Source organism: Pelmatolapia mariae, linkage group LG23, assembly GCF_036321145.2.
Source record: "Pelmatolapia mariae isolate MD_Pm_ZW linkage group LG23, Pm_UMD_F_2, whole genome shotgun sequence".
Taxonomy (NCBI): domain Eukaryota; kingdom Metazoa; phylum Chordata; class Actinopteri; order Cichliformes; family Cichlidae; genus Pelmatolapia; species Pelmatolapia mariae.
The window spans coordinates 34,981,849-35,005,906 of NC_086246.1; the positions used below are offsets into that span (position 1 = coordinate 34,981,849).

The window sequence follows — 24,058 nt, forward strand, 5'->3', positions numbered from 1 at the left end:
TATTTATTTATTTATTTATTTTATCATAGATCCTGTTAAGAATTTTAAGGGGAGCAATTTCAGTATCAACTGGGAGAGGATATTAAAGGTAAAAAGATTTGAGATTAATTATATTAACAAAAAAGTTTCAGGAGTTTATCACTTTTACGTGACATACTTTTCCACTTTGTGCTTATTCACCGCCTAAAAATATGCTTTGTATATTTTTTGATGACTGCAGTGTCATAAGAAATGCTGGTTTCTGCAGCAAATGAAAGGTCATGCTGGCAAAATGGATGGAGGTGGCACTCTACACTTCTACTCTATGCAGAAGTTTTGTACTTAAGGAGCTCCCAGTGTGTCTGTGGTGGTTTTGGGCCTTTCCAGGTCAGTTCCTGCCAACATCTTGGCATGTCAGCATCTCAGTAGGTGCTCTTTAAAGACATTTTTAGGCTTGGCTCAGAGTCCATTTAACACCACCACCACATCCCACAAGATTACACTGCCTCAGTGAATTGTACATCTGCTGCAGGGAAATGTATTATATTCAGTGTTAGCCAAGCCTTTGATGGACACAACTCTTTGCGACACAAATGATTATTAATATTACTTTGAACGCCTACATTAGTGTAATCCTAGCAAGCTCATTTTATATGTAAATTAAAGCTTTTCTTATGGGACAATTTACAGTTCTTCATGTATAGTCGATAACAGTATCATTTCAGTGGTGCCTCACAATTCTCTGTGAGTAACCAAATCTCTATATTTGAATGTCCATGTAACTGGAGCCTATGTTTAGGACCAGGGAACCACTTTCTGTGATTATGCAATGCGAGCAATTATGTCAGAAAATTTGCATTTAAACAATTTCAGGGATATCCGTGCTAGTTAATGGATAAAAATTTCTGTATTTAATGTGCCTTTCCCTTCAGCTCTGTCCTAGCGTGGCACAGGAAAATCCCCAGTGTCTCTTTAAAATCAAATGGATGCAGATTTTTCAAAATTGCAGCCAATCAGTGATAGAAAATATTAAATGTGTCCTTTTTGACACTTTTCTCTCCCCATCTTCTTAAAAATCACTGCCTAATTGGCAAAAGAAATATCTCTGGAAGAAATACTTCGACAGCTTTTCACCATCTTTCGAAAGGTTTCTCTTCTCTCTACTATTGTTGCTGAAGACATTTTTTTTTCATGATATTCGTTCTTCCCAAGGACAGAAATGTCTTTTTTGTGTACCCTGTAAATGTGTTTTTCTGCAGTTTATATTCTACATTAGTTCAGCTCAATTATTGACGTATTGGCAGATGAACTAATGCTGCGGGGATTAGTAACAGCAGAGATCGATGCCAGTGTTATTCAGTCTTATCTTGCTGGCAGCAAGAGAGTGAGGTGTGGGTGTGGGTTTTGTGCTACAGCAGCTCACGGTCTTTTGAGAGGTACCCGTCACAGGTGGCTATATAAATATAAATAAAAATAATGTCGGCATTGTACTCATAAATGTGTTGAATTGGGGTGTTTGACCATCAGTGTATAGAATTACCAGATGAATTTGAGACTAGTTTTAACAAACGCTGATCCACATGTTCTGAAAGGACTTGCTGTCTTGTAGCTTAAACGTTTTTTATAAATGAAAAATGTACACAGTTCAAATTTACAAGACACTTTTATACATCTTTAGATAGAGCAGTATTTTTTTAAACAAAAGGAAGCTGTCACAATGAGACAACTTTGCTTATTTAGTTTTTTAGTTTTCTAAAGATGCAACTTTGCTGCACAGCCCAGGATTAACAATTTAAAGCACACTCAGTTTTTATGATGGTCCCATACAATGATAGTTTGTTAATTTTACTACTTTTGGTATGTCTTTATTACTTTTGCTGCACTCTCTGATGAAGAAATATATATCACACTAGTGGAAACTCGCATTGTTCCTTCAAGTCCTCATCCAAAAAAGCAATGTATTTGACTTCGGTAGTATTTTACAATTGAAACCTCTCCATGGGGAGTTGCTGGTTTGAGTTTCTAAGCTTGATGCTGTTTGAACAGCTCTTTCCCAAACAAAAGGTTTGTGAGTTCAAACTCACTCTCAGCTATTTGCTTGTTTACTTCTGCCTTATCTTTATTTCTGTCTGAATGAATCTCACAGGGCGTGAACCCTTGAGGATAACTGAAATGCTGGAGTCATACTAATTTCAATATGCCATGGAAAAAATAAAAAACAAGGGGAAAATGTTGAAATGAATAAGCTAATTCACATGCAAAATGTGTACAATATAGTAGGAGTACAGTTCAGCAGTAGTAAATTGATAACTTTTTTTTTTTTATAGAGTTACTACTTATTGGCCATTAGTAGGATATGTAAATATTTTCCTCTTTGCATATTTTACAGTATAAAATATGACAAAAATATCTGACATCCCCTTAGCTAAGTATTAAGATACGTTTTAAAACTATGGGAATATAAGAATAAATGTCAGGGTTGTTGGTGAGCAGCTATCCAGACACCGGAATCAGATCAATGACGTCCCTCCAGAGCAGAAGGCGTTCAGTGGAACCTTTATGTCTCCCCAAAGGATCATCTGTCCTTGAAGAACAATGGAGAAACTGCACAGATTGATTTTAGATTGCATTGATAGCACACAAGTCCATAAGCGCTTTCATGCACAAACCCACACTAACGTCAACTGAGTGTGCGTCACAGAAGTTGTGGTTCAATTTTGCCATCATTACTGAGGCCGAGTTTTAAAAGGAAATAGATAAAATCATCCTGACACCTCATTGCGAAGTGCTTCCTCTGTGATGCTGTTTTGGAAAGCCGCCTTTTCCTGCACGCCCTGTAGATGGAGATGTACACACAGAGACTCCTTCGGATCCACACACACACACACACACACACACACACACACACACACACACACACACACACAGTATGAAAGAAATGTGACCTAAAGCCAAATCCCAAACAGGGGGAGGCGTTAAGATTTAGAGGCTCAGTTCTGGAGCAGGGCACTGAGAGCCATTCCCTCTACTCTGCATCAATATGAGAGAGAGCTGGGCGGGCAAGGCCGACTGCACCAGAATAAAACACACTGTCGTCAAGCACCGTCCATTTATGGCCCACCAAATGTGATTTTTCTCTTTATAGCTGAAATATTAATGTTTCTATCTTGGTATACTTAGAAAGAAAACAGCAGTTTCCAGGCCCTGAGCTGCCAAGATAGAAGGGCATGAAAAGAGGTAGACTGGAGAATTTAACAAGTAATGAATTGGCAAATAAAAGGGTGGATAAAGTATGACCTTCACTCAGTGACCACTGTAAAACATCAAAGCCAATGTAACAGACATAAACAAAATATTTTTAAACATTTTTTTTATTCAATTCTTTGCCATGTTTATTAAAAAAGCATACAGAGCATTAGATGCTTACAATTGGAATTATTTGGTAAGTGGGCGAAACCAAAAGGGTAAATTGACTGAATTAATACTTAATGCAACAAACTGCTGCCACAACTCGGCAATTACTTCATCAGGCTATCGGTGAGGTCCTTTCACGATTGTTTTTAAAACGAAGTTATTAAAATACAAAAACTGCACTCAATCTGTCATTGGTGCATGAATACTTTTAAGTGTTGCATGTCTACAATAAAATCACTCTATAGATGTATATGTATATGTATATTTCAGTGGCTGATGGGACTCGTCCATTTATGGTTTGTGGTTAAACTCTAACAGACCTCAAATCTGTGTATTTTCCACATTTACAGTCAGTTTATAGAAGTCTTTTGCAGTGTTTACCAGGATTTCCAGACATTCTCAGAACAAAATCAGCGCTGCAGTCTCTTTGATTGCTTCCCTTTGCAGGAGCATAATCCTAAATAAAGCCATCCATAATTTATTCCACATTAGAAATGGTGGCCGCAGGGAGATGTTTCTCCACTGCAAAACCACTTTCACTTTGCATCTGGGCTTTTTTTAAGTCAAATTCATGAAAAGCCAATGTGAAACCTTGGCAGTAAACAACTTATGAAGTTGAGTGATGTTTTGAGGAGGCTTTAAATAACTGTTTGTTTTGGGGTCTGTTGAGAGGCAGAGTGGGGAGTATGTAAGTAAGCCCTTAAGGCATGTTGATTCGGATTGATTCTGGTGAGACAAAGGTCTATTTAAGTAACCTGATGGAGGCATTAATAGTGAATGTTTAGCTCACTGTATTCCTTGCATGCTTGCAGCAGTGGTCAAAGATTCGTTTGGCCAGTGTGTGGTTATCAAAATTGTCTGTTAGATGAACTGAAATTTATTGTTACAACAATCCTGACTCCCAGGAAATGAAATCATCAAAGACTTTTATTTGCCCAATAGTTTATGATCAGATACATAAACGGTAACATTGCTGCCACCTTCTGCTAAACAGTCTGGAAGATGGACATACTGTAGGCAGGATGCCCTCACCATCCTGCTTATTTTGAAACCAAGCTTGACCAGAGTATGATAGGAGGGTACAAACTAATTGTTGTGCTGCTAGCTAGCTTGGCTGACAGGTTGTATCAATGTCACTGTGCTATAAAATGATGCCAATTTTGTCTAGTGAAAGAGAGCCTCTAACTCTTAGTCTAATTAAATACTGAAATGGCACCTACTTGTCATTCACCCTTCAAAAGGCGTAGCTTTAAGCTTTATTGCACTTAAATTTACTCTAGTTCAAAAGTCATGAAGGGCAAGATTAGTATTAAAGACTTAAATTAGTTTTCTACAAAGCTGGAAACATATATGTTTTCATGCTGAAGTGGAGCATTTCAACTTAGGGGTCTTTAATTTGGCTTTGTCAATGAGGGTGGCACTAAATTGCAGTTTTTGGTATTCCCAGAGATTGCCTCTTTGTGCTACTATAGATAGCAGATGCTAGCATGCAACTCTGAGATGAGAAACATGGCTTAACCCAGCGGTCCCCAACCCCCGGGCCTCGGACCGGTACCGGTCCGTTAGTCGTTTGGTACCGGGCCGCGAGAGTTGAGGCTCAGGTGTGAAATGTATGGTTTTCAGGGTTTTTATCGGTTTTCAGCGTTATTTTGTTATCGTTAACTCGGTTTTCCTGGGTCTTTTCACGTGTGTTATGAATAAATCTTCTTTTTTTCGGTGCCGGTACTAGTTTTATTTTGTTGTATTTATCCGCGACACCTTAACGGCCGGTCCGTGAAAATATTGTCGGGCATAAACCGGTCCGTGGCACAGAAAAGGTTGGGGACCGCTGGCTTAACCAATCTGATTCCCCACAACATATGAAAACTGTTTTGACTCCTTTCCTGGTTGCGTACTTTTGGACATATTATTCAACTTTTATCTCCCACTCATATCATAGCATGTCCCTCTCAGTTGCCAGGAAACGCAAAAACTACACATACAGTGTGTAAAGTCACACTTGCTTCACTCACATGGGATCTCTCACTTTGTAATGAAAACATATTCTCTCCTCTTTGTTCCTCCTCCACTCCTCTTCTCCTTTCTTTTTCATTCCTTCTCTCTTCCCTCCTTTATGTAATTTCATCCGAATCGATGTGCTGCTCCAGCAGCTCCTTCAGGCCTGACGTCTGACTGATTGCTCCACACAAAAACCTGCAGCTAAATAAAATAACAGGGCAGCCCAAATGAAGTTTATGCACCTTGATAAGAGCTCTATTAAGTCATTGTGAAATAGGCCCGAATGTAGCTTTAGCCATTACATCAGCCACACATAGCAATGCTACACACACACACACACACACACACACTTTTAAATGAATCTCATGCACTGAGCTGTGGAATTATGTTTGAAGGTAGATTATTCACGGAGAATCGACTACAATTTCACGGTTTTCTGGAAATAATTAGCGTGACATTTATTCAGGCTTTATAATTGGTTAAGATTCCAGACCCTCACCTCTAATAAAGTTGTCATTGAACCTTTAATGCTACTCGCTCCCATGACAGCAAGGGAATATTGCAGCCTGGTGCAAGGGGGTCAAATCACTTGGAAGAGGACAATGTAGTTAGGCCTGTGGTGCATTTGTGTTTGGGTGAGTCTGTGGGGTGACTGCTTAAGTAAAATATGGTCCACCCTTTCTCTCTAATTTAACGTGCTCCACCTGTGGAACGATGAGGAAACTTCTCAAATTATTACCAATTATTTTGTTCTTACACAAACCTCACGATGGTTTGTGTAACCTGGGTGATCATCTCCTTGATGGGAGCTCTCCAGAGACTTGACCGCTGCTTCAAAGTCTCAGATATCCTGCACCTAAAAATGTTTAGCCTTCTTTTCTTTCATTACTTTTTTTTCAAACTTTTATTTTTCCTTGGTTGAGGTGAACAAAACAGAACTTGGAAATCCTTCCTTGTTTTAAAGCTTCGCATTTGTGGATTGCTGAGAAAGCTGGAGTTTTGTTTCATTTCATGTGCGTGACTAGAAATTGGGAAAAATTTTGGATCAGACTATTATTTTGCCTTTACAAGAAAGTAGTGAGACCTGCTGTGATGTATGGTTTGGAGACTATTGTACTGACAGAAAGACAGGAGGTGGTGGAGTTGAAGAAGCTAAGATTTTTCAGTGGGATTGACCAGGAGGGACGGGATTAAAAATGAGTGCATGGTTGAGTCGTTCAGAGAGTTAGTTTGAAAGGCAGGACCCAGATGCTTTGGACATGTACAAAGGGGTTTGTTGATGTATCGGACAAAAGATGCTGAAGATGGAGCTGCTAGACAGGAGGATAAGAGGATTGGTGTGACAGAGGAGGATGTTGGGGATAGGGTGAGAGGAGGCAGAATTTATGGAACTTATGGTCAGGTTCATGTGGTCAGGTTTATTTGAACTGCATTTATTTTTCATAATCTTATGCTACTTTCATGGACACAGTCAGGTGCCATGTCACTAAGGAGGGGGAGATTTTTTAATTTTTTAATTCTTAGGACTAACATTAGATCAAACAACTACGAAATAACCTAAAAAACATCAGCTGAAATATGTGTCTAGGACTTTGAAGTCATTAAAACCAGTTCTGCTGTCCTCCTCTTCTCTCCTTTCCATTTTTTCTAGTCTTTTTCCACATTTTGCTTTTCAGCCCATCCCTTTTTTTTCTCACCTCTAATTAACTTGCTGCTATTATTATTTTTTTGTTTGTTTTTAACACTACTGGTCTCGTTCACCCCAATTTCCTCTTCCTTGTTCTTTTGAAAAAATGTGCATAGTGTTTTTGTGCACTAAAACACCAGTTGCTCTTGCACTCATGTTTTGGCAACATACAGATCGCACTTACTCATCTTATGAAATGTTAAGCAGATTTCTGATATGACTATTGTTGTTCACGTCAGGTGAGCTTCCAGCGTGGGTTTTGTCTTCTGTTTCTCAGCCAGAGATGGAAAATGTCAACAAATGTTGTCAAATCCTGTTTGATGCTGCAGAAATGAAAATTAGACATCACAAATACTCGCCTGACATGAAATTGCAGAAAGTTTTTCAGTTCTTGCATTTCTTTCATTGAAACCTTCCATCTTTTACTCCAAACGGTAAACACGAAACCCATTTTCAAACAACATTCATGGCATGATTGAATTTTCTGGGAAAATAATCAAACGATATCCTCAAAGCAATTTCATCTGTGTTTAAAAACCAAGTGGCTCAGGCCAAATAAAAACCTCACTGAGCATATGGTACATCATAATATAGAAAAAGAATTTCAGGGCATGAGGTGACTGTAAAAGTTTATGGTTTGATGATAAAGTTAATGTATTTTGTATTCTTGAAAAAATAAACAAAGGTCAGTAAGAGAATTTAGATACTGCGTACAGTAAGTACAGCTGTTCTCTGTGGAGTCGATATTTCCATACTGCAAATATTGTGTACTTCAAAAAGCCAAAGGCCAAAACTGGAATGCTGCTGAAAGCATCACACAGCACAATGTAACCTAAAAATCAAAGTCAACAAGTGAGTCATGTCGGCACAACATCTTTGTGCTGAATCAAGCTGGAGGGTAGGCTTTGACTTGATCTTTGATCCCTCCTCAAAGTGTGCTCTGTACACTTTCTTTATGAGCACTCTGTTATGTTGGCGGTTACGGTCAGCGCTGGAAAAACTGAACCAGCTCATTTCTTTAAAATGTGGACAGTTCTCAACTCAACTCTTTATTTCTGGGTTACAGTTTTTTCACAATTGCAAAGATGCATTTCTTGAAACCTTCCTCCCTCTTCTCTAAACTGTAAACACAAAGGACAATTTTCAAACTACATTCACAAAACTCAAAGTATTCCCAAACAATCAAACCAGCACAACAAAACAGCTTCATCTGTGGTCAGAATCACACATTTTCAGAATTCACAGCCTGTATTCACAGCACCACTACTGAGCATTCATTACACACTACTTCAAAACATAGAACAATATAAACTCAAAAGAAACCTGCTGAGATTTGTGTTTTAGTCTTTATCCTGTGTCCCTCAGGCAACATGTGGGGGGAGAAATGTATAAAACATTTGCATTCACTGTATGTATTACATGGCTCATACGACATGTCTGTGGTGTGATTATAAACATGATAATTTATGCATTTTTATCATGTAGCATAATTCTAAAATTTTAATATAATAAAGGAAATCTGTCTGTTGTCCAACTCGAAATATCAATGCTTATTTGTTCTCATTTTTTCTTTTCATATTTTCTTATCTATACACTTTTACATTTTACACTTGGTCTACATTTAATAGGCCATTATTAAGAAGAATAAAAAGGTTCAAAACCAGCAAAGGAAGAGGTGACTGACTTCTGATGAGTTGGGATGACTATGAGGAAGGCTGTGCAAATGCTCTAAACCAGGGGTGTCCAACTCCAGGCCTCAAGGCAGGTGTCCTGCAGGTTTTAGATGTGTCCTTGATCCAACACAGTTGATTTAAATGGCTAAATTACCTCCTCAACATGTCTTGAAGCTCTCCAGAGGCCTGGTATTGAACTAATCATTTGATTCTGGTGTGCTGACCCAGGGTGATATCTAAAACCTGCAGGACACCAGCCCTCAAGGCCTGGAGTTGGACACCCCTGTCTAAACTATTCTGAGATGCTTACAGGTATAGTCTGGATATTTTGAAAAAACAAGTTCCAGTGCTTTAACACTACTGATAATGTAGTGATGATCTGTCTCGATTATAACTATTTCAAATGCTGTCCCATAACTGCAAGAAAACTAGCAAGAGGCTTATTGTTCAGGCCAGAAAATGACTTCATCAGAACCACAGACCTCCAGCTTACTAAACTTGGTTTGGAAAAAAGACATTAGTCTACACGGGCTGTGTGAAAGTAGAAAAAATGGCTATTTACTTCTTGTGTCACTTCAAGTCATCCATTGCTGTTGTAATTTTGTGATATCTTTTTAGAAATTTCCTCCTGCTGCAGTCACACTGCCCTCAGTTGTGTTTCATGTGTCCCTTTTGTGGCCAGGCTGGACATTGCAATTTTGAAGTATGTTACTAAAATTGTTCAATTTGTCCACTAAGACCTCCAATTGTACTGCAGATTTTTTTTCTTTTCCTGTCTCTCTGTCTGTGCTGCTGTGCTGTTTTCCAAGAAAAACTCATTCTGGAAACGTACACTTGGATTATTTTGTTGGATGATGAGTTACAAGCTGAATATGTGTTGCCAGTACAGTCTCGGTTCCTGACACAGTTCTTCTTGTTTGTGGCTCCATGCAATTTTTTGTGGAGCCACAAAGTGCCTTGGTCATTACTGGTACACCTCAGTTCATAATTTTGCATATTACTAGTAGATCAACCCCAGACCTTTCCAACCTCTATTTCCCACCTACTAATTTGAGCTGTGTAGTAAATTTGCCCTAAAGTATTTTTGCAATTTAGAAACAGTTAATAGCATCTGAAATATTAGATGGGAAGTATGACTAACACACAAAAAAATAATGTCATAATTTGCACAGCTTTGCTTGTCTGATTGCTGATGAAATGTTGGTGCTCTTCATATGTTTTAGTGTTTTTTTTTTTTTCCCTTTGCACATGTTGTGGTGTCAGCAAGAGAAACTAACAGCAATGCTGAAAGTTTGTTAGATAGCAGAGTTGTTTCACTCGATGTGAATATAAACTTCCAACCTGCTATCTCTCCAGGGTTCGCAAGTTTAAGAGATTAAAAAGTGCTTTGGTACCTACAGCAGGGCAGGTGCACCATAACAAATCACCCAAAGTGCTTATACATAACTTTTTTTAGAAGTAAGAAAAAAATGTCTTTGTTTTTTTTTTAATATAACTGTCCTGTGTTGTTTGTGTGTTACAGTGAAAGAATTAATTATCTTCCTGCACAAAGAAAAGCTTGATTTTTCTCTTTAATATAGAACTAGGGAAAGATATACTGCCTGAGATGTAACAGAAGGCCTGTATGTGTGCATTCATCTGTGTGTCTCTCAGGTGGCTGTGACATTTGCAGTGGGGTCAGAGGTCGGCCTTCAGAGCAGCAGTGACTTCAGTCAGATGGGAAAACCTTTCCTAATGGGCACAGTGGCTCTGGGTAAGCTTCAGCTTTGTGCAATAAAGCTCACATTCTTTCTTTTTTGTCTTCATCTTTTTATCATTGTGTCTTTGTGGCCCTTTTCCAGTCTGTTGTACTGCAAAGGATGCTGAAGCTAGTGATGGTCTGACTTTCCATTCCAGCTGCTACCAAAATTGGAATTTCATTACATGAACAGATTATCTCCTAAGAAATGAGAAAACAAGTTATTTAAATGTGCTTCAAGTATAACCAAAGCATACCTTTGAACTGCTGGCAGAACCCCATCTTGTGGTTTCTCCCACAGTTTGCATGATCCTCAGACTGTATTATGAATACTTGAAGTAGATGTATCTATAAGACTTGTTTTCCTCTAATGCCATTTCCAAGGAAAATATAAAGAAATCAGGGCTGGCTCGAGACTTTTGCCTCGTACTGCACCTGATGTGTGCAAAGCTACTGTTTGCACAGGCTGACTATTTGAATTCTGACTGATCGTTTGACTTCACTGCTGTTTCATCACTTACTCTTGGCTCTCTTTACTGCAAAGATACACTGAAGAATGAGACTTTACAGACATAACAACATAAATAATAGTGAGCCAAGTCATATGTGCAACAGGGAATTGCTCATTTCCGCATAGCTGGGAAGACCTTACTTGATTCAATTTTCCAGAAAATTGTGAAAGCGCAAATATCTCTTTCAATAGAGGAAATACAAAAGAAAAGCCTCTGGTCTTTTCAGATATAACAGTTGGCAGGTATGCCAAATCTACAGTTGCACCAAGTAGATCTTGTCAGCTCAATGTTATTCCCAGAATTTGGGAGCAGAACCATAAAAATCACGAACCTTATCTAATTTAAATTTGGTCAATTTAATGTTCAAGGTCATCTTACAAACCAGGATGGTTATAATATAGGAAACTATGAGCTGGGCCAGGATGAGCAGTTTTCCATAGTTTCAGTGGAAAAGTCCAGATTTAAAGCACGAAGGCAGCTCATCAAGTAAGGGACAAAACCAGGAGCGTGTACAGCATTTTTCGAGTTGTTCACCCTGATTTTTGTTCCCCGGAGTCGGACTAGTGGGCATTTACTGTAGCGTCATGAGTGATTTGGAGAACATTCATAAGAATCAACGGGAACTGTGGTGTGTGCAGAGTGCCATCATGTGCTGACTTAGAGTGCTTTTAGGTTTGTTTTTTTTAACCCACACCAACACAGTCTGCTTGTCAGCTGCCGTATTCACCAGATTTGCCTCGCTGTGACTTTGTCCCAAGTGAAAATTTAGCTGGAGGATCACCAATTTAACACGCTGGAGGAGACGCACGCAGGCATACTCACATATCCTGCACATCCGAACAGAAGGGAAATATTCAGAATAGACACAACCAAAACAAAAACTGTTTTCACCCTCAATCACTTGTTCTTGTTTTTGTTTCGTGTTTTTCATTTTTTGTAATCTCTCTTTTCTACAGTCAAATGATACAAACAATGGAAGCGCCGGAAAAGTCAAACTTTCATCTTTACATCAAAGATGTTCTTTTTTAAACAGGGGGATTAAGAACATAAGAAGCACTGCTTCTGAAGTCCAGCCCTCATCTAAATACAGTTTTCTTGTTGCAGAGGTCTTATACATGATTGTTCGTTATTTAAACTTGGGAACAAACATCTAGCGTCGACAGAGAATATCTTTAATTCCCTTTAGAATACGAATCTATTAAACTGTTTATAAACCTTTTTAAAAATGATTTTTTTTTAATCTAGTGCATCAGCTAGTCTGTGCTGATTTTTGCTCTTTGTGACCTCCATATGTCCAGTCTGCTCTTTTTCACTCTTTTCAACTTTTTCTTTTCATCCGTCTGTCTTCACTTTGTAACGTTAAACCACAGACTGTGCAGATGGATGACCCATCGCCATCTTCTCCTACTGTTCGAAGTGAGGAAGAAATAGAAATGAGCACTGCAATATTGGCTGTCATTTGAAACCAAAGTCTGTTAAGGAATTACTGGAAGATGGAGCCCAGACATCAAAGTCCTGCCTGCTGCCCGGCACAGATGTGTGTTGAACTTTGTGTAGTGCAGCCATCAAATTTTGGACTACTACTACCTACTAGTTGTCCAGCCACCCAGCGATATGTCTGCATAGACAGATTTTTGCCACTTCTCCACATCCCAGCTTGTTGTTACAAGAGGAAGCCTGTGCCCATTTAGGACACATATTGGCATCACTTCTGGGAAGGCGTAATTTCATCCATCTTTATATACAGTGTTAAATATTCACAAAGCAATAAGAACCTTTGAGGTACTTCAGCAATTTACATGGAAACTAATCACTACATTTTATGTTAAGCTTCTCCTTTCACAAAAACAAATTTTCAGAGGATGAGTCAGTGTCTTCGGTTTAGCTGCACAGACTTAAATATGAGACTAAAGTAAACAGAAGGTAGAATATCCCAAAATGCATTCTAACATAAGTTAGAGCAAGCTCAGTCAAAACAACTGTTAAGACTCACACTTAATAGATGGAGGTAGCTGGATGGAGAGAGTGGTCTGAGCTTTGGTGTGTGTGTGTGTGTTTGGGTACCAGCGAGTACTCTGACTTCCTGAAGTAACTGCAACACATCAGCTGTGGCAGGCTAAGGGGTGATTGCTCTGTTTCATTAGCATCTCTGTGACAGCTCTGACTGTACTTCCTACCCGCTTCCATTACTTCAGAGAACCATTTGAACATGCAAACTGCCAGCTATGACAGCTGCTTTGCAGTTTGTCACTGCTAGTTGTGTGGAACAGTATACAGAACAACTTTAAATCATTTTCCCAAGATTAAAAATGGATTACTTTTTCTTCTGAATTCTGGTCAGGATTTTAAAAGCTTCTCAAACAACATTCAGACTATGCTGAAACTCCAAAACTACTCCCCCAAAACCAAGACTAATGCGGTGCAGCTCAGCAGGGTGGGACCTATTTCTCTGCTACCTTTGGAGACTGATTTCTCTAAATGGAATTTTAAAGGGAGAAAGTGCCATGATATTGAGGAACTGAACTGCAAACAAGCAAGGAAACTGTAATTTTGCAGCTTGGTGACAGCGATTGATTTGGCTAATATAGAAACAAAATGCCATAATTGCAAAGACAAATCTTCAGATCTTCAGAAATTAAGTTTTGCAAAAAATGGATCCAACATATCTGCTGCTTCTCATGATGAAATATTTAGTGAGCATAAGCCAATCACATGGCAGCTTTGGGAGCTGCTCTAGCTATCTGACATGGCCACGCCCCTTATAATGCAAATTAAGCCTTAATAAATGCTGTACAGCTGTCGTTAAATGTGAAGTCGAACCAAATATAGAACACAGTTTCTTTTACTGTAAAAAGTGCATTTTAAAATGGGAATCTAGCGGACTCACTTTTGGAACCAGAGGCCTCTCAGCTTTATATTTTCTGCTTAATTTTTGAGTTGCTTGAATTTAAACTAAAGTTTCTGACAAAAAAATGTTTAAAATGCTAATAAGAGAAGGTGGGGATTCATGATACCAGTATTTCCATAATTTAGTTTTGCTTCCTTACTAAGGTAATACTGTTGGGATGTTTTTATTTCAAGCAGTGATATCTGGAAACCTATTTGGGTATTTTCTGTGTCTCCCTTCTCATATTAAATATCATCATTTTTGTCCTGTGGAACAGTAAAAAAAGCCCACAGATTACAGACGGAGGTATCATATGAATGACGCGCTGCTCTGTTTTTGGTCTTGACAGGTGGGATTGTAAACGTGATGCCTCTGCTTTTCTCACAGATCTCACACAACAGAACACAGGTAAATCTAATCTTGGGACTGCACCTGGCACTACCCGCTGATCTGTGGACTCAGTGTACTGAATTCAGAAATGGCTTGGAAAGCACTGTGTTCGTATTCTTCAACATGAGTTAGTAGTAGAAAGAGAGAGCGAGAGACGGGCATCACTGTGAGAAATAAACTAGAATTTTGGAGAAGAATTAGGACTGAAAGGCTCTTACACAGGTGGTCAACCATATTATTATTCTACTGATGGCTCCCGGTATTAAGCTCCAGCACTGAAGCAGAAAGGTTTGACAACAAAGTGTTCCTTAGATTAACTAGATAATTGGAACATTTCAACTCCTTAATTAACGCTGATGCAAACAGTTTATGTAGAAATCTTAAAGAAATATTAAGTTATTGTGAGACCTTGCTCATCAAGCCTATTTTGCATCAGATAGAAGTGTTTGGAGTCGACCCACTGTCATAATCGGGACAAAAATTGCTCCATTATTTTATTCCTTTTAAAATTATTTCACAACACTAAGCTGTTTTACTCTGATTTTATATTAATATATGACTTTGCATGCATCTAGATATTAGATGCACAGTAAGGTGGCCCCAGTACGGTCCAGACATATGCTTTGCAGCCCTGAAATTTTGAGATGTTACCTTCATGATGGTGCATTTGGAAATGCAGGTGTCTGGCACGCTCAGGTTGGACATTAAACAGCTTTGCCGGGCTTCCTACTACAAGGGTCATGTGCCAAATGGCATGTAAGAAAAAACAGTTAAACAGTTAAACTCATTTGCTTAAATCAAATGTCGTATTTCCAGTATCTCCTATTGAGTGTTACGAGAGGAAGGAAAACTGCCTCCAGCGGGTCTCTCTGCTGTTTAAAAGGCATGCACTGCAGATTGTGGTGCATGCAGAATAACAGTCTGCTGATTCCAAAGAGTTTTGCCCACTTCCATACAGAATGATGGGAAACTAGAGCCCAGGTCTCAAAATAAAGAATTCTTGATAGGTATTGTTTGTGGAAGGAAAAATTCAGGTTTCTTTTTCTGTATCTCACCATTTCTGATAGGCCACTAACCCTACCTGCAGGATGGGTCAGTCTTTATTGGTCAGGTCAGAAGTAATGCTGTTAGGTCACGGCTCTTTCCCAGCCACACAGTCTAGTCTTTTATTGACCAAGCTCCTGTCTCAGACTATCATCTGGACACATGCAAAAGCATTTATTAATATAAATAAATAAGAGTAAAAGGGCTTAGTGATTAACAAAAAATAACATGAGAAATTCTATTCATTTACTACACGTCTAGAAAACCAGGTAAAGAAGACGCAGATTGATTGCTTTTTCCGTTCTTCATAAGTGGAGATATGCCATATAACTTTGTTGCCAATCCAAAATCCTCCAATTGAAAATATACATAAAGACAGAAGAATAGAAACACACTTACTAATCTGAAATGAAAAAGTATCCTGATGTAAATATCTTCATATCACAGGGTTCCTAACTACAGGCCTGCATTTTGCTGCTGTAATGTTTCAAAACCATTGTCAGAATAACATAGAACCTTCCATATAAACAAGCACCTGCATGACTACAGAGGCTAGCATCTATGTTGGAGTCATTGTTTTTAATGTTACTTTGAAGAGGCATATTTTGAGCATATGGGTAGTTGACAAATATATAACTAACAATATTTTTGTTTTGTAAAACATCATATTGAAAGAGAAAATTAAAAAATTTACAGGTATATACATTTTTTTCAATTAAGTGACTGTTTTTGAAGCATTTGTACTGTGTTTCAACCTAAAATAACTACATTTTTAGAAATGCATGTATGGAAAAAAAAAATTGTCATTTAATACAATAGTTACAGTTATGCCAGAGGTGTTTATCAGCTTTTTTTTAAAGCATGTTATTTTCTGTATAAAAGCTGCATTTCTTAATTCATGGATGGCAATTACATGGTTACATGCAGTTGTTATTACATGATATTTACAGTTACAGTTAAATACATTTTAAATCAGGCAAAAAAAAAGGTTTTAAAAATGAAAAATGAAGTGAGGTTTTATAACAATAGGTCAATTTAAATCTTAACCATGAGGACAGTACTAGGTAATTTAATTTTTATTTCTTGTGATACAGTAAAACTGCCATGTCACATCCACAGCCCATATACAAAGAGTCAGACCCACAAAGTCTAGATGCTCTCTGTCTGCTACTGATCAGTTTGCCTAAGCATCATTTAGATGAAATGCACAAATGAGTGAAATAGTAGCAACTAAGTTTGCTTTTGAGGAACTCTGTATTATCGCCTGTGCAGTTATGTGATTATGTAGTGCAATTGTTCCACAATGTTCTTCTGTTACGCTGCTTGAGCCGGATGTTGGTTATCATGTTCTCTTTTGTCTTCATCTTTAGATCCTGTGGTTTCGGAGAGCAGTGATTGGAGGTCTGACAACTTGCACTGTGCTCAACATCCTCTGGTGAGCACTTTACTCGTTGTTTGATCTTTGATTCTTTATTCCTTTCCAGATATTGGTTGGCACAGTTTTATCATGGTTAGAACTGTGGTCTGAAAAAGGAAGTCTTTCAGGTGCTGTGGTTTCCATTCTGACATGTATGCCAGGTTAATTGAGGATTCTAAGCTGACCTTATGTAGGCCTCTCTCTTAGCTCTGTGATGGACTGGCATCCAGTCCAGGCTCCAGGGTTCCTTGACTTGAGCACAATGTCAGTTGGGATATGGTCCAGCCATACTGCAACCTTGGAAGAATAAGAGATTAGCAAAGAAGCATGGATAGACTATCCAGTGAGTTAAGAGTTATAAGCTATAGCTCTATTTATATTTAATTATCCTTTAGCTCCTTCCCTTTTCTTTTGCAGTCTCTGTGGAAATAAATTGCTTTTTCAGTACTTACTAAAATTTAAGTCAAGCAATTGCCATTTTTGCTGCTTCTTAACTATTAACTATAGAAATTCTCTTCCCCCAGAAAACCATCTGGTGTATTATCACCCAGAGAGCACCACAGGGTGCTGGACTATTTCTGTGAACAATGACCACAATCTGCCCACAACCTACTCTCAACCTGGTTGAGGGTCAGGTACTATTGAGGAAGGAAACTGTGCAGGATCTTTTAGGCACAATCATCATTAAGCTTAAAGTCTTTATCGTTTATTATAATTTTGCTAGTAGTTATAGCAAATAAGCGTTTACTGGGTAATTCTGCATAAATAAGGAATAAGTGGCTGCAAGGCTGCCTTCCTTAGAAAGTATGAAATAGTTCAGAAAGAATGATTTAAGCCATATGCCAAATGTCAACTGTTAAAGCTGTATACGATCCAGTATGATTGACATAGGGCATTGTGGCCAGATGGTCACATATGACCACTTCAGGGTCACATACGCTGGCTCTGAAGGTAGGATCCTCTGAGACCTTCAGCAGACGTTTGAAGAGAGCAAAGAGTAAAAGCAGCAGCAGCAGCAGCAAGGACAGTGGCCCAGAGTTTTAAGAAGGCCATCTGGCAAAATAACCATCCACAAAGGACTAGAAATGCACCAGAGAGCACAGACCCTTCACTGTCTATTGAACCCCCACTTTGCAGCTGAAGAGTCAGGTGCGTTTAGGAAGAATGTTTAGTCTGCCCTTTCCTTCTCGCGACAGAGAAACAAGCCTCAACAGAATGGAGTTTGGAGTCACACTGCACCTGGTGTATATTTAAACTGGTATTTAACGTCCCTCTACTCAGTAAATAAGTCTGTAAACATAGTGAGTAATGTAGGCAGCCACTGTGTGGTTAATTTTGTTCTTCGCCCAGCACAACAGAAATATATTCTCCCAGAGTATTATCTGAGGAAATCTGGTCGTATCTCACAGTGTGTGTCATCCCGTCCATTTGTGAAAAAAGTCAACTTTTTATTAAGGGGAAAAAATGGAGAAATTTAAAGGAGCACTCTGCCAATTTCACATATCTGAGTCAATTCATTAGTTATGAGCATTTCCATTCAAGTTTATCTGCTTGCCTTATGGGCAGTCTAGGATATAACTAAGCACTGCTGTAAAGGTCAGGATACTCCGTCTCTCCCTATTGTTTTTTCTAAATCTGCCTCTCAGGTTCATTTCTGTCCTCTTTTCTTCTATGTTTCAGTGCTTGATCGTATCTCATTTAACGGCACATTTTCACGTGTGCTGGCACTACAGCTTAAAACAAAGTGAGGCGGGTATGCACGGCACAAAATCAATCAAATCTGGAAATTCCGATCTGGAAATAATTGGGTTTGGCAAGGCGAACACATGTTAAACTTAAGCAAATACAATGTATCACTGCTGCATGAGATGCTCTCTGCACACCCATGACAAATTTCACTGAGCTACAACCCACAATTGGTTGTATCTGACCTTTGGTGTACTTTACTGATCGGCTTCTGGCAAAACAACTTGCAGCAGCTCCACACAATAAGTCTCTCTCCTCTGGGATGCTTCTCTAAGATTTATGAGCTTCAGGCAGCATTTTTTTTTCTTTTTTTTTGTTCTTGTTGTTTTGTGTTCAAGCTATACACCAGAATCTGAAAGCAGTGTTGCGTGGCAAAATAATGCTCTATAATAACAGGTTTTTCACAGGGGGGCTCCATTTATTGAATCATGATAACATTTCAGAGTTATTTCAAACAGGTTTGCTTTTCCTTCCACATATATAGATCCCTTTGGTCAACACACGTGCGCTGCAAAAAACCTAAACTCAGCTTATACCTTTAGTTTTATAAATGCACTTTTAGAGACCTATAGCACGTGACCCTCAGCTAAGTGTTATACTTCACATGGGTACAACAGGCCTTTACATTATTTTCCGGTCGCTGCAGGTTACAGAATGCATTGTTGAACAGACAAACAAGCATTTTCATGCAGCACTGAGGTTATTTCCTCCACCGTGTTGACTTAGTATGACTCGCAGTAGACCCAAGTGAGAGGAAATGCACGGTAAGAGAGTTTGCTAATGCTGATTGTTTGCGGTACTGCAAATCTTCATGCCACGCGGCTATGTTTTAAGTGTGTGATCCCAGTTTAGTGCAGCCATTACTGGAGGTCACCACCTAACAATGTTTCTTTTGCCTACAGTCCTCTTACTGATGGGAAATAAGTCACACTGAGATTACTTTATGCAGTCTGAGGGCGTTTCTCACAGAGGTAAAGTAAATTTATTTGGTCCTTTTGCGAGAGTTCAGCTTCAGTTTGTCATGGAAAATTGTGTTCTCGAGCAGTACTATAAAACAGCTCTGACACATCAGGGCATCAACACAGCGATACAGTGCGGTGTTATCAGGCATGGGGACATTTGCAGTGTGTCCATCAGACTGTGGTATCAGGATAGCTCTGGTCAACCCACGTATGCTCAATCCGACTCTGACTCAATCTGACTTCACCTACTGTATCAGTGACATTAATCAACACACACATATATATTGCATCTCAAACAATAGGAATATTGTGAAAGGAGTTTTTTTTTTTTTTGCATTTTATTTAATATATTTGTTACACAAAAACTGACATATACGAGCCATTTTAGTTTTAACCTCCGAGGACCTGACATCACATTTTGGGTTGTCTAGACCAAAATACTAAATTTAGCTCTACAAGGGCCTGATATTGACTTACGAGGACATTATACTGCCACTGTTCTATCAAAATTTAAAAGAAATGTCATCATATGTGGATCTTATTTTTGTCAAAACAAAAATCAGGTAAAAAATGAAAATCTGGTAAGTCTTTGTTTTTACATTCCTCAGGTCCCAATCAGTTAAGTTAGGTTGCTATTTAAACAGTATAAGTACTATGTATCAGAATTCTCAATTAAGTGAATGCAGTAATTTGTATCCTTGCTTATGGTGCCACGGGGTGGCTGTAGTCAGGAAGTAGGGCAGGTCATCTGCTAATCGTAACGTTGGTGGTTCAGTCCCTGGATGCTCCAATCTGCATACTAAATGTCCATGGATAAGATACTAACCCCAACTTGCTCTCCGGATGCATCCATGAAAGTGTGAATGTGTGTGAATGTTAAGCACAAAAATATGTATGAACAAGGCATATAAACTGCTTTGAATGCTCCAGGGGAGTAAAAAAAACACTATATAAGAATCAGTCCATTTGCCCTTTAATTTTAGAAAACGTATTGGACAAATTAACAGTTTCCTTTTGAGACAATGGAACAAACTCTGCAGTCATTTTACTTTGAAACAGATGAAATGCTACCACAAAGATAGCGCTTTGCAAAACAAAGTTTTCAGTTTAAATGATTTGTCTCCTTTCAGGTGTGTAGCTAACTCTTTTTTGCAGTTTCTCCCACACTGAAATGAGATCTGGATAAATCATTGCCTCAAACTGATGTGGGACTTAGAAAAACAAATTAACTGAACGCGTCCTTTAAAAAGAGTTATTGCTTTCTTTAAATCCCATATGTCACTATGCTGCTGAAGGTTTAAACATTTCACAGTATTTGAAAGCTCAGCTGGAGCTGAACTCAAAAGTTAATGTAATGCCCATGAATTGACCTTATTTGTGTCTTAAAAGCTTAAAAGTCTACTTCTCTTGGTTACTATAAGTTGTGTGGTGGTAAAAAGCTCTTTTACTGCACGAATGCAAATCTGCTCTCTCCCCTTTGCTCTCTTTCACCTCTCTCACTTATCACACTACTTCTTTTGGGGGTCCTGTTCCTGCTTGACGTCCTGGTAAGCAATTTCCTCTGCCTCCATTTTTCAGACCATAATTTTGATTGATAATTATCGTTGGGGACATAATTCTGTTGAGCCACCCTGCAGAGTGAAAGACTAGTAGAATAAAATAGAAATGGTGTGTTGTTGGGTGCATTCGAGCGTAGCCACAACAAATGAATGGATAAATCTCTCAGAGCTGCACTCGGCACTGCCGATTCAAAGAGACCAACAGTCAGTGCCGCAGAGAGAGGAGAAAACTTGCTTGTTCGTGACTGGCTTTCTCTCTCTCTCTGCAGCTGAACTTTACGGCCTTTGGTTTCAAACAAAGAACTTGTGATTTGTCTTCTGTTTCACAGTCTGCTGTTTTTGGTTTTAAAAAATCTTCAAAGACCACTCATATCCTGAAGGATTATCAGGCTCATTTCCACCAAACTTTAAAAACCTTGACAATCCAAGTGGAAATCCACACCAGAGGCTTAATTCGGCCTTTTGGCCGGCCATGTTTATCACTAATAATAGCACATTTAGTGGGCACAACAATGTCTTGTGAGATTAAAAGTCCTAATGTGTCTGGCATCACCATTTGTGTAGTTTTTATGACTGGAAATAGCTTTATTTTATTCAGCATGATACCAAAATTAATGAAGTGTATCAGTTTGTTTATATCATAATTGAGATATTAGTGTAGTTTGAATTATTACAGAAATATAATGATTATTTCAGAGAAATTTCACCAGTTCTCAAACATATGTTAAAGAACAGATGGGTCAGAATAATATGCTGAGTCATGACTAAGGTGCACTGAGGCATTTTCAGGTGTGCTGTGACATTTTCTGACAACCATATGTTATTATCACAATACATGACTGCACAAAAACTCATTTATTTACTAACTGCATCAGTTCTCTTAACCTGAGTGTATCATCTTTGGGGAGAACTTGGCTAATGCTAACATTATACAGAGAGAGTTAAAGAGATTCTTGGTAATCAAATATTCCCTCTGGGACAAACTACTTCAGAAGAGTGCTGCATCTGAACAGACAGACAGTATTTCTGTTTGGGCAGTGTGAAAATACCTGACCAGCTGATGGAGGTCATCTAGATCCTCATCCCATGATGTCACTCATGCAAAAAGTGTCATGCTAGGTCCAGATGTTGCAAATGGGCTTTTAAATGTGCCGTCATCTAACAATTAAATCCAAAGAATGATAGCATGCCAGATGGCATAGAGGCTATTTTTGGCTATAATGAATACAAATAGGACTTGGGCACCAAAAGTTTAATAACCAGTGCTATAGCATATTGACATATTATAATATTAACAATTCTTCCTTATTAGATCTTGTGATTTATGTCTAGAGCTGATGCACAAATCTTTGCAGTGGGTCAGTTCAGAGTCGGATAATATTTTTCAGACTTGTGGCGCATGTGCTGACAATGGGAAACCCAAAATTCAACTGTTACTCGATCATGCTACAGCTGTCCCCACTAGATATCACTTTGAAGCTGATGTTTGGTTGCCAGCTACCAGGCTCTGGTTGCCAGGGTAACCATCTATTGTATTTACTGGGGGTCCATCATATGCCAATCACTGATATACTGCCCTTTCAATGCTAGTCTTATCAATCGTCACCCTAGGGTCACTTCTTGGACCCACGTGACTCTTGTCACCAGTAGTTTTCACCCATAGTTGCTTGAAGATGCTGAATGACTTTCTATGTGCTGCCATAGATTGCTTCCAGTGTGGACACAGATTAATACTCTCAGAACTGTACGGTGTTATATGGATCAGGTTTTCATGCACTCAGTTCCAGGTTTAAAAGCAGAGATGCTAGAACAGCTTGTTTCAGACAGTGGATAGACTGAGGAGTTGCCTTGTATGAGATTTTTTTTTAAAAAGGATTACTTTGAACTGTAAATCATATTAAGCTACTCTAGTAGACAAAGATTAACAAAAATATGGAGCTATAAATGAGCAAATAACTTGTGGTCCCTTTTATTCACAAAGCTTTTGGATCGACTCATTCTTTGTGAAACAGCTGCATTTTCAGACTGGCAGCTCATTAAAAGGTTCCTAGCTGAGACGGTTGCCTTGGGCTGTGGTTGAAATTAGAGTAACATGACAGTATAAACGTTGTCATGTGTGGCACAGTCACACAGTGACTTGTTAGCACAGATGTAACATCTTACACCCTAATTTGCAGCATGGAATTTGCAAACTTTACAGATTCACATGAATCAGACATACAAAGGTTGGTACAGCAATCATATTTGATAATTCAAATGAAATAATAATTTATGTAGGCAGTTCTATTTAGTTCCTGTAAAATCACTTATCCTAATTAGAACAAAGGGAAATGCTGTGTGCATTTAACTGTAAAAGTTTAAAAGGTGATTTGATGAATTGCAATAGAATCCTCATGTTTACATTTTTTCTTCCTGTGCAAAAACAACTATTGGTAACTTGGTTTAAACTTTAAACTTGGTTTAAAATTCACAGATTTTTGTCAACAAGAATAATCAAATACGTTGAGAATATGTATAGCCGTGATGAAATAGCACTTACTATATATAATTCATGATTAATCTAAAAAAAAAAAAACCCAGACATACAGTTTTGCATTGTTGATTTGATGTCATGAAATTTAATGTGCTTACATTTTTGCATTTTTGGCAGACAGCAGGATCGCATTATCTCATCTCCCTTCTCCCGTCACTACTGTGCAAAATTTGTTTGCAAATTATGTCAGAGGCTCTTTGAATCATTTGATGGATTGGTTGTCACACCAGCATCAGGTCAGAATTTCCTGAGAGCAAGATTAAGCGAAGGACTTCATAGGCATCACCGAGCCGCGACTGGTGCATCGAAAAGAATATTTCAAGGGGAGAAACAGAGTGTGCATCGTGATCCTCCACCTTGTCCTTTAGAGAAGTGCTGCTTCAGCTGAAATGGACTACATTCACATGTAATGTATTACCTTTCATGTTAGGAGGAAAGTGTGGTATTTTCTGCCAATTACCAACAAAATAACGTAACGCTATGAGATCAGTGATACACAAACAGCAGAAACGTCCAGTG

The 24,058-nt window shown here is 38.6% G+C and overlaps 1 protein-coding gene across 1 annotated transcript in view; it reads left to right on the plus strand.

Moving 5' to 3' along the window:
• The window catches only part of si:ch211-51h4.2 (uncharacterized), a 93,024-nt gene that overhangs the window by 37,409 nt on the left and 31,557 nt on the right, over positions 1–24,058 (plus strand). Inside the window, exons 9-11 of the mRNA XM_063467942.1 lie at positions 10,405–10,504; positions 14,238–14,296; positions 16,693–16,757. Of these exons, the coding sequence (XP_063324012.1) occupies positions 10,405–10,504; positions 14,238–14,296; positions 16,693–16,757 (224 nt within the window). The remainder of the gene's footprint in view (positions 1–10,404; positions 10,505–14,237; positions 14,297–16,692; positions 16,758–24,058) is intronic.